The sequence below is a fragment of the Onychostoma macrolepis genome, chromosome 13, assembly GCF_012432095.1.
Source record: "Onychostoma macrolepis isolate SWU-2019 chromosome 13, ASM1243209v1, whole genome shotgun sequence".
NCBI classification, from domain to species: domain Eukaryota; kingdom Metazoa; phylum Chordata; class Actinopteri; order Cypriniformes; family Cyprinidae; genus Onychostoma; species Onychostoma macrolepis.
In genome coordinates this window covers 6,261,373-6,273,278 of record NC_081167.1, presented here as the reverse complement: position 1 = coordinate 6,273,278, position 11,906 = coordinate 6,261,373, and the positions used below count along the sequence as shown (strand labels likewise).

At 36.1% G+C, this 11,906-nt stretch overlaps 1 protein-coding gene across 4 annotated transcripts in view; it reads right to left on the bottom strand.

Annotated features, from left to right (window-relative positions):
• LOC131551751 (cullin-9) overlaps positions 1–11,906 on the bottom strand; it is a 55,458-nt gene that overhangs the window by 1,289 nt on the left and 42,263 nt on the right. For 3 of the 4 annotated variants that reach the window (XM_058794848.1, XM_058794849.1, XM_058794850.1), the window contains 11 exons: positions 10,056–10,318; positions 6,598–6,970; positions 4,916–5,056; positions 4,673–4,837; positions 2,743–2,906; positions 2,543–2,636; positions 1,707–1,781; positions 1,511–1,621; positions 1,301–1,418; positions 274–407; positions 74–165 (listed from right to left, as the gene is read on the bottom strand). In XM_058794848.1, the coding sequence (XP_058650831.1) occupies positions 74–165; positions 274–407; positions 1,301–1,418; positions 1,511–1,621; positions 1,707–1,781; positions 2,543–2,636; positions 2,743–2,906; positions 4,673–4,837; positions 4,916–5,056; positions 6,598–6,970; positions 10,056–10,318 (1,730 nt within the window). Of the gene's footprint in view, positions 1–73; positions 166–259; positions 408–1,300; positions 1,419–1,510; positions 1,622–1,706; positions 1,782–2,542; positions 2,637–2,742; positions 2,907–4,672; positions 4,838–4,915; positions 5,057–6,597; positions 6,971–10,055; positions 10,319–11,906 lie in introns of all 4 variants that reach the window. The other variant, XR_009273822.1, reaches the window with a different exon arrangement.

Genomic DNA, 11,906 nt, shown 5'->3' with positions numbered 1-11,906 from the left:
AAATAAAAAATAAAAAAGGTAAAGTATGTTGCAGAAGTCAGCTGTGATTCTCTGTAAACGTGTGGCGGCTCACTCTTTGTTGGTGTCTGTGTGGTTAGCCAGATTAGAGGCCTGTGCGGTCTCCTGGTCTGGTCCAGTCTTGGACTGATATCCTACACGGAAGTCCTGCCAAAAAAAAAAGATGATTTATCCCAGATGGTCAAATGAGTGCTTGGAACGCTTTTAATAAGTTCATGTTAAACCCCAAAGAAGTACATACAGGAGTAGGTTTACCTGAGTGGAGTGCTGGAGGATGGCCACAAGACGCTCCTGAATTCGGCGAATGAGCTCCAGGCCAGTGTTTATGTGTTCAGGTTTTAGGAGTCGGACACAGGATGCAAGATCAGTGCACTGCAGCAGCGTCTCCTCTGAAACCAGAATCACAACCAGTTTTATCATCATATAACCAATGCATCAGAACTAAACAACATTCAGTTAGAGCACAACATGTTTTGGAAGTAAAAATCCATTTAATTAAAAAAGGTTTATAAATTGGATACGATTTAAGGCCATGAGCTCATAGCTTAAGTGACGATATGTGCTTCAGCAGAAGACTAAAGAAGCCATTGTCTTGTTAGAAGGAATTGTGGCAATATGATTCAATCCACTGTAGTGTAGCTATGCTTTTAAAAGACTTGTATACGTGAATCAACTTCAAACATGCTGTAATTTATACTTACAGACAAGCATGTTTTCACATTAAATTAAAGTCATGATTAAAAGCAAGTAGCAAAAGATCTTTTTTCATATTGTGATGTACATCTGAGTGTAATGGATAATTGAAAGACAAAATTGTAGGGTGGGGACTTGGTTCTGTCCATCGGTCATTGATTGGATTGGGAGATGTGGACGTTGCTCTCAAAAATAAATGCGAGCTTGTAGTCAATTGTGCAGTCAGGCTTTAAATGATTGGGGAAGTACGGTACATACACTCACTAGAGAAAAGTCTACAATTTCATTGTTATGGCATTTAGACTAAACATTACAAAGTCACAAAAATAATTAAAAAATACATACATTGATAATTTGTTCATAATAGATTTCAGCTTTTTGGTTTGGTTTGTTACTGAAAAATGTTCAGAAATCCCAATTGAGAATGTGAATGGGAAAAGTACTTCCAGAACCAAGGCTGGTGAAAAGGTTTGTGGTCACTGTTGCAGTCCACTGGCAAATGTTTTTAAGGTTTGTTGTATAACATTCCCAAAAGCAATGCCGAGTGACTGACTGGCAGAGTTGAGAGTGAGCTTTCCCTAACACTAACCAAGCAGGATCTGCAGGGCGTTAGTATGAAGGTCCAGAGCTTCTGTCTGTTGCTCCATCACGTCCATCTTCTCAGTGTCCTGGTTGTAATAGCTGTAAACACACGAGTATGCCAGCACCTACATGACAAATTACACAAATATAACGATTAGCATAAAGAAAACAACTGGAAATATATATATATAAAAATAAAAATAAATAAGATTCCCACCTTTCGAGCTTGGGCAAGAATCTTGCAGGCGTCGATCACAAATGTCAAAGACTTCATCTGTAAAGCTTCATTAATAGAAAATACCTTATTCTCCAGATTGATTGCAAAGTCCTGCAGAAAGCAATAGACAGACACTTATAAGAAACTTATAAGAACTTCAAAAGTTTGAACAATGTAATGAATGGCTCCAACAAACCTTGGCTTGGTTATGAAATGTGCATCTCTCATTGTAGTCTTGGAACTTCTTCTCTTGCCTTGCAGCTTTACTGACCTGCGATTGCATATTAATATACGGGACTTTCAGGGCAATTATTTAAAATCAGTGCCTCCAGTTTTAAATCTAGGTGGAAAAATTGTTTTTGGAATTGGTAAGCATTTTGCAAATCAGTTAAACATTCTTTCATAATTGGCACAAAACTGTCTTTCGGAAATCTGAATGTTTTTGGAAGTCTTGTGTGGCCCTTTTTGTGCATTACTTTTAAATAACAGATAAGTAAATATTGCTGTTTATTACTATGCATTTGTGTTAGTGAATATAAAATAAAAATCATTCTTCCTTGTGTTCATTTAGTGAATAAAAGTGTTGGAAATAGGATCACATTGCAATCGGTCTGTGGAAAATTGTTATTAACCAAATATGAAGCAATCAGGTATTCTCACTTTGAATATAGCCATTTATGCATCAAGTTATTCTACTATAATAAGCATGTATTTGCCTGCGTGCACAGAGGCCTCCAGAAGAACGGAATGTGCAGCCATTACAAAAATATATGGTGAAGCTTTCACCTCGTATTTTGACATTAGACTAAATATATGAGGCCACCTCTGATCCCCTTCAAATAAATTGAGGGCTCGTGTCTACTTCCTGAAAACAGATTGGTCTCACAGTCAAAAAAGTTCATAATGACGTGTATAAAAGATTCTACAGACTCTCTGCAGGGATTCTTGGCTTCATTATCTCTGGCATCAAAACCCCAAGACTTTCGAGAGAGATTTATCACAGAATCCCCCACATCTTCTGAAGACACTTACCATGGCTGAGCAGTTGTAATAATCTTTATGAGTTGGCTTCCATGGCTTCAGACATCTCCAGCAAAATCCATGATTACATTTGGCACATGTCATACTGCATGGAGAAAAAGATATAAGGTATGCATTTAGTATTAAAGTTAACCGTTACATAGTTCTTAAATTTAATAATAAATAGGAGACATTTGTGCATGCACACTCACTGTAGGCAACCCTCGTTCTTCTCAATCTGGGCCTGGCAGCTGGGGCATCGCTTGGATATAAGTTTGGCCAGATGTTTACTCTGTGCTTCCATACTCATTCCCTCATAATAGCCTCCATCATCCATCCACTGAGACATGTGACTGCAGCTGGCTGGGTAATGCGCCTGGTGATTGGACGAGAGAGATTACTGAAGCATGAGTACAGATTACACAGCACAGTACAGGTGTCAATCTCAACCGTTTCAGAAAACCAAGGCTTACTCTTAAAGTGAATTCCCATTATTCACAATGAAGAGTAATATAATGCTGTACTTTCTTACTGTATTACAGTCAAATAAATTAGTGAAACAGAAGTTCAAAATATGTGCATTTGTTTATTTAAATAAATTATAGTAAAAGGCAATACAACATGTGACCATGAACTATAAATAATTTGTAAGTATGCGCTTCATTGTCACCAATATAATGCTAAACATCTTAATGGTCCTACTACTGGCCCAAAGTTGGAAACATTTAAGATTTTCGAATATTTTTGAAAGAAAAATGAAAATATTCATGGCTGAATTTATTTGATTAAAAAAAATTATATATATTTTTATTAATTTTGACAAACGTATTTATTTATTATTTTAATGTATTATTTAATTTATTCCTGTGATGGTAAGCTGAATTTTCAGCTTCATTACTCCAGTCTTAAGTGTCACATGATGCTTCAGAAATCATTCTAATACGATGATTTGCTGCTCGAGAACAATTTATTATTAATATTGAAAACTGTTGTGCTGCTTAATATTTTTGCCTATGGTACACTACCATTCAAAAGTTTAGGGTGATATTTATGTTAGGAGAGATGTTTTTCAGATAGATAGATAGATGGATAGATAAATCATTGAACTTTCTATTCATCATATAATCCTGAAAAAAAAAATCCATTGGTTTCAACAAAAATATTAAGCAGCAAAAACTTTTCAATATTAATAATAAGATTCATTACTGATAACTCAGCACCAGTAACACACCTGCATTGGTAAAAATTGAGCAGAAAATCAGCATATTAGAATGATTTCTGAAGGATCATGTGACAATGAAGACTGGAGTAATGATGCTGAAAATTCAGCTTTACTATAACAGGAATAAATTAATTTAAAAAATCTTAAGGTGAGAAAGTTATTGCCTTACTCAGCTGATTGATTACATTGATAATTGCAAAAAATTTATATTACAAGTTTTCTAAAATGTTAGGTTTAGATATGCAAACGAGTCATTATTTAATGAAATTTCTAGTACAAAAATCTAAACACTGGATGACATCAGTTTCAAACGCTTGTTTAATTTTTTTGACAAATTTTGGGTATCTCGTTTTTGTCACTCCATAATTCAGAAAATGCTTAGAACGGACAGAAAACACTACATTTTCACAATTTTTGGGGGATTAAAATGTATATAATCAAGCAAATTCTATATGAACAAATCCCTCAGTAAAAACCTTCAGGATATAGAGAGGAATAAAAATGTAATGTTCGGTGTGTGTAAGTGCTACTGAAGTGGAGATTTACGGCTCGGTGCAGGAGAAAAAACTCATTTTGAGAAAACGGCCTTTAAAAATATGTATTGTAATTTAAATCTATTGACACAAATAGATAAAGTGCTATAAAAGAAACACTTAACAGTGTCTTTTGGATGTTTTCTTTCCACTAGTCTGAAAAAACACTTTAAGGAAAACCAAAAAGCCCAAAATCTCAAGGTGCATGAAAAAACTCTTCCAAACTTCTGACTAGTAGCGTATAGGTTTTGTTAAGCATTCTTTACACAAAATGTATTAATTTATTTATTTATTTTGAGATGAAATATAACCTGCACATATTCTCAACAGGTTTCTATATAGCAGCTGTTCTTTGATGATTTTAGCATTAAATTGAGCCAAATGTACCTCTGGGAAGTTACAGCTGAAACAGGAAGACCAGCAGCACTTGGAGCAGGTGCCCATGCTTCCAATGTTCTCCTTGCACAGGATCTGGTCACAGCCCTGAGGGTTGGTACACCAGGTCAGGTTGGAGCAGCACTCCACGAAGCCTCGCAGAAGGGCACTGTCATACTGCAGGAGAAAGCACAGGATACAAACTCATTCTCCAGTCCCTCAACACACCCAGTACGTGTGCTGACCTGCACATACTTTGGCAATGGTGTCCTTATCGGTGAGGATGTTGTGAAAGAACTTGGAGGTGGGCTGAGCCCGACAGTCTGTGATGGGACAGTCGCAGTTCATCACCAGATTCTGTTCGATACGAGCAGTGAGGTACTCCTGCCAGCAGGACTAAAGGGAAACAGAAATAGCATGACAATAGCACACAGTTTAACATAGCTTCACATAAATGTTTCACATCTTTTAGGGCCAGATTTACTAACAGCTTGGAACAGCACAAACCCTCTTATTGAGTTATGGATTTATTTAAGACGCGCAGTGAAAAATCAGCATATGCATTTGTAGGAGTTTCTCTTTCAGACGTAACATTTACGGTAGGAGAGTATTTAAATGAATCACAAAAGGTGATTTACTAAGGTTTGCATTAGTCAATTTACTGGTATTTGTGACATTATTTAAAGGCCTTTAAAAAAAAAAAAAAGCATATCTTAACCGATTTTTTAATCTGCACTTAATTGGAATCGGCTCTGATTCTTTGTGACCCTACACTAATTATGGAAATTATCCAGCAGTGTCTGTGTTCTTTAACTTGAACATTGTCAGTAGATCACCTGAATAAAAACTTTCCACTCTCATCTGCCCGGTTTAGTAAATCTGACGTATTACATGCATATGCCATAACTGTTGCACCTGTAAAGACTCTACTAAATCAAAATTGGGCTTTTAGTAGCCAGCGATATATATATATATATATATATATATAATAAAATGTGACAAATAATAACAGAACTTGAAAACATTACGTTCGAGCACATATAAAATACACTTTCTCTTCCACAAAAACTGAGTACAAATATTTCTGATCCTGATGTACTAAACAAAATAAAAATGTATCTAAAATTTCATGCTTCATAGCTTTACATGAATTAAAGGGACTGGCTTTTTTTTCCTTTTTTTTTTTTGAGTCTCATGCTTACCAAAGCTACATTTATTTACAGTAAAACAATAATATTTTGAAACTGTATTACAATTTAAAATAACTGTTTTCTATTTTAGTAGATTTAAAAAATGTATTCTTAAAGCAAATTCTATTAAATATATTTCTGTGATCACAAAGCTGAATTTTCAACAGTAATTACTCTAATCAATGTCACAAGAAACACTTCTTATTAGTATCATTGTTGAAAACAGTTGTGCTGCTTAATATTTTTGTGGAATAAATTATAAATTTTTTTCAGAATACTCAGAATATTTGAAATATAAATATTTGTATCAATGTAAATGTATTTACGGTCACATTTGATCAGTTTAATGCATCCTTGCTGAATAAAAGGTAATTTCTTAAAAAAAAACAGATCCACTTTATAATCGTCTTTAACTACTATGTACATTCACATTTGATACAATGCACTTAATGTGTACATACATGTTTTCACAATGTACTTACATTTAAAAATAATATATATATATATATATATATATATAATTTCTGTAATTATATTTATTAATTTCATTAGTTACATCTATAACTACATAATTACCCCTATCCCATAACTGCAATACAACACAATCAGAATGAGTACACTGTAGCAAACAATGCATTATTTTGGAAGCAAGTACATAGTAGTTAAAGCCATCTAATATAAACTGACCCCAAACTTTTGAACACAAACTCAGTGTTTAACTCTGAAAGGTTTTAGCCCTACACTCACCCTGCAGCAGTAGTGCATGCAGCAGAGCATGGGAGGGGGGTCACTCTCTTTGGACTGGGAAAGGCACACGGGACATTGGGCCACGGGGCCTGGGGCCGGCTGGGGGTTGCGGATCTTGAGGCCAGCAGCCAGGACCAAGGCGTCTGGGTCGTCTGTGTACCGTTGGATCAACAAGTCCACGTTCCATTTGCAGTGAATAAGAAGGTGCTCGGCCCGGTCCAGATCCAGGCTCAGGGTTCCCGCCACCTGCTGGACGGTGCGCTGCATCAGCTGCTTGACCTCCTCCTGAGTCATTGTGCGACCCATGGAGAACAGCACGGCCTCCAGCACGCCGTCCTCCGGATGCTGCGGGGGAACTATTAGGCCTCCCAGGCTGCAGAGGGAGATATATATACACAAAACGTCATTATGTGGATGTGGACTGGGAAATCGCTGACTTTCAGGGATGGGCATTTTGAGTCTTAACAGCAGGCCCAGACAGAATCTGCAGACTTTTCCACATTCGGGAAAATCTGTTTAACGGATTTAAATGTGGTAAAATTCAATACTATACTTTCATTGGTAGCTGGAAGAATTATCAAATTAGCCAAAATATTTAATTTACCAACCAAAAAAAAAAAAACTTATTTCTAATCTTCTAATTGTGTGAAACTCTGCAGTGCTCTTCCATGTGGACTTGCTCAACATTTATTACCATATAAAAGCCATTTTAAAAGCCACATTTATTGATTTTATTCTGGTCAAATATAAAAATGAACTCCCTGATATGCACCACTTTTAATAAAAGGCAATAATATAGTTATTCCTTTGCATTGATTAAAATATCATTTGTTAATTTTGAAAAATGTATCACCTTTAAAATGATATCAGCTAGCACAACCTGTTTTAGACAAGTATGAATGTTTGACAAGATACTGAACCATATAGCTAAAATTAATTTGGAAATTTGATTTTTAAATAGAATAAATGAGCAACAAACATGATTCAAAATTTAAAATGTCTTTATTTTTTTTTAAAGCGGTAAACAAAAGTTGCCTGTTTCAAAATATCTAGCATATTTATGCTAAAATTCTGTACTGAAGAAGCATGAGTATGAGTTTTTAAAAAGTGGACAAAAAACAAAAGAAATTCCCAGTAGACTCCGTCTTTATGCAGTAGTTCACCCAAAAATGAAAATTCTGTCATTTACTCACTCTGATGTTGTTCCGAAACCCATAAGACTTTTATTCATCTTCAAAACACAAATGAAGATATCTGAACAGATTTTAATTTAGCCTTTTATTCATATATAAACATTGATTAATGCACAAACATAGCACATATATGGTAAATGGAAGCTGAAATGTGCTTGCAAAGAGATTTGTTTTTGTGTGTCAAGCAAGTTCGTTTGAACTGCAACTGACCATATGTGATGTGCTCTATGCATGTGTGTTTTTTCATGTGTGAATAAAAGACAAAATTAAATCAGTTTGTGTCTCTTCAGAAAACTAAACCATTCGATTCATAGAAATTACTTTTACAATGTCTAAAAATATGTATTAAAGTTTTGGTTGCATAGCCTTTCAATGGATGGGGCAAAAAACAAAAGATATTAAAGGGGTGGTTGATTGAGATTTCACTTTTTTAACGTTAGTTAGTGTGTAATGTTGCTGTTTGAGCATAAACAATATCTGCAAAGTTACGACGCTGAAAGTTCAATGCAAACGGAGATATCGTTTTTTAAAATTATGGCAATAATTTAATGCCTACAATTACAGCTCATAGGGACTACAACAAGTTATTTCTCAGGTTGGTGACATCACAAACCCTGAAATTTACATAAACCCCGCCCCTGGGAACATGCAACAAAGGGGGCGAGGCCATGTTGTGCTGCTTTAGAGAAGAGGAAGAGAAAACTAGGGGTGCACATAAAAATCTATTCATATATGAATCGCTATTCTGTCTTCTAACGATTCTAACGGATTCTAAATCAATGTTCTAAAGCAGCGGTTCTTAATAAATGTTCCTCCCTGCTCTGCATTTCTCGCTCTCATTCAGATCATCAGCTTAGCTCTAATGAACTGTTCCAATTATACATTCATTTTCACATATCAATGAAAAGCGTTATACATGCGTGCGGTTGCTGTGCTGTATTAAAGCTTTAATCAGGATAAAACTGTATATTAAACGCTAACAGAAGCAGTAGCATTTACAAATAACAGCGTATCTGAAAGTATGAGACGACAACAAACAAAAAAAAACATACCATTAAGAGCCGCGCTTGCACAGGTTCTGCAAGATCCTTTTCACTAATATTCTCTCTTTGTCAATCGGGCTCTTAAAAACATTAATAAATCTAATACACTTCAATAAATCAAGCACATCCCATTTTGCAAAAGTCACGTTACATGATTTTACTGATTTGCATGTGAAATTGGGCTTTTATGGAGGAACGAAAACGCACCGCTGGAAAGGGGGCGGAACGGGGCGCAATAATTGTTTAATCTTGATTATTGTATTGTCATAATCGTTGGAGGCCGAAATCGAAAAAAAAAAAAACAACAGTCAACCATCCCTTTAAAAATACCTTCATTTGCGTACTGAAGATAAACAAAAGTTGGGTTTGGAACTACATGAGGGGGATTAAACAACACTTTTCATTTACAGGTGAACTAACCCTTTCACTACGGCACAGACAAGAACTGAGCAGCCTTCATTTAATAACAGGACTGAATTTCAGTCCACCGGTGATCACAAACTTTAGTGCTATTTACAAGTCTTGCAACATAAGAAAAAGAGCATCTCATAAGGCATTCCATTAGCTGACGCAAATATTCATTCTGACCAATGAGGAATGGACTAGCTCCGTCCTTGAGCAGGTCACAGTTAGTGCAACTGCAGACGTTAAACCAGATCAAAACAGATAAAAAAATAAAAAAGCAAGCAGCAAAACACTTCCTGTGCCAGTGAAAATGCATTTGCCTGTATTCGCCTCAAATACAGACTCTGCTCTGAAACCTAGTGAGCTGCTTCCCTGTTTACTGCCGACACAGGCAGCTGTCTTCTCAGATGAATGATTTGGAACGCTCTACATGAGCAGCAACTCCACATATCCCACAAACAGCTGTCTGGCTGCTGAGAGTTTGATATTAGCTGACGACAAACTGTCACACATAGTATATAGATGCTGCATATCTTTTACAATAGCATCAGGAGCCCGTCTAGGTAGGAAACTCACTAGGTTTTGAAACAGAGCTGCACACACAGGAAATATAAAGAGCTTTCAACAAATAAAGCAAAAGGATAGACAAGCTACTCGCCCCAATGAGTGCACCTGTTCGGTATCAGTGCATCTCTCATTTCAGAAAAAAAAAAAGAAAAGCCCTGAGAGGGGAGAAAAACGTCAGTGAAAGCCACGCTCTCTGCCTCCTTTCTTGCACGGGGGTCTAAGGATCAAGGGTTAAGGGTCATCAGCACACCTGGTGTCGGCTTTGCTGCCGCCGCTGCTGCTTGCGGAGCTTTTTTTCACGTCCATCTTAAAGGAGAACTGCGCCTGGCCTTTGCGGGGTGTGGACGGGTCCTCCATTAAGAACTCCACGATGTGTGGGCTTTCCTCGTTGCGGCGAAGGTAGCCTTTGTTGATGACGTGCATGATGCAGGACAGCACGTCTGTAGTGCTGCAGCTGAAGCGAACCGAGGCACGAGTCCGACTCGCCTCCTGCTTCTGACACCGGTCCAACACCTGCAACGCATAGGAAACACGCAAAAAGCACAAAAACTCATCTTTGGTAATGTCTGGTTTTTCTATCACTTTTGTTTAGGGATGCATGATATTGGATTTTGCCGATATGCTGATATGCTTCAACTCATTTTGACCAATACCGATATATTTCCTTTTGTTTGGAAACAACAAGTCTCTCCTGTACAGAAATTATAAGCAAATTATTTTTCATTTTGATTAGTTTTTAACAAGAACTTTTACTGTTTACTGCTATTACTGTTTACTCTATCACACACCGAATGCTTCATTCTGTACATGCTTTCACAGATTAAATGCAGCAATCCAAAACAGTTAATCTAATCATCATTCAGACAAAACTTTGCTTCAAGAATGAGACAGACTGCTGACATGATCTAATCACTAGCACACCCTGAGCACATGTGAGTTAACCCATTCCCTCTTATCGGCAAAACATATCCGCATTTTTTTTTTTTTTTTTACATTGTTTTACATTTAAAGCCATTATCGGCTGATTTCAATACCAGTCTGATAATATCGTGCATCCCTACTTTTGTTCATAATTAACACTAAAATCTAAAGAAAAAAAAGAAAAGAAAAAAAACAACATACAAAAGCACATTTTCCATAGAGACAATAAAGTCTACTTTTAGAACTATTCGATTTGAATTTATGAAAATAGTTTTTTTTTTTTTTTATTATTTACATACAGCATTTTTTTTTTTCAGTATACAAATTAACATCAAAAGCAATCTGAAGATTATTCTGATGATTAATTGCGTAATTGGATGATTATAATTAATTTTTTTGTGGTAATAATAATAATAATAATAATAATAGACCTTATCGAACAACAGCTATTAAAATACATATATAATAGTAATGAGGCAATCATATTTAGTTCAAACAAAGTATCAAAAGCAAGTAATCATGTGGTTTTATTGAACAAAACCGTATGTATTATAAACAACTGATCTAATGTAGCATGGCAAAAAAAAAAAAAAAAAATCGGCACCCTTGCAATTCTACCAGAAAATGGAACCCTTCTCTCAGAAAATTGTTGCAGTTGCAAATGTTTTGGTACTCACATGTTTATTATTTTTGTTTGCATTGGAACAACACAAAAAAAAACAAAAACAAGAAAAGTCAAATCTGATACAATTCCACACAGAACCCAAAAAATGCATTGGACAAAATTATTGGCACCCTTAACTTAATATTTGGTAGCACCCCCTTTGGAAAAATAACTGAAATCAATCGCTTCCTGTAACCATGAATGAGTTTCTTACACCTCTCTACTGGAATTTTGGACCACTCTTCTTTTGCAAACTGCTCCAGGTCATTCAGACTTGAAGGATGCCTTTTCCCAGCTGCTGTTTTGAGCTCTCTACACAGGTGTTCTATGGGATTCAGATCTGGACTCATTGCTGGTTATTTCAGAACTCTCCAGCGCTTTGTTTGTAACCATTTCTGAGTGCTTTTTGAAGTGTGTTTCGGGTCATTGTCCTGCTGGAAAACCCATGACCTCTGGTGGAGACGCAGCTTTCTGACACCACCACTTCTTTGGTAATCATCAGATTTCATGATACCG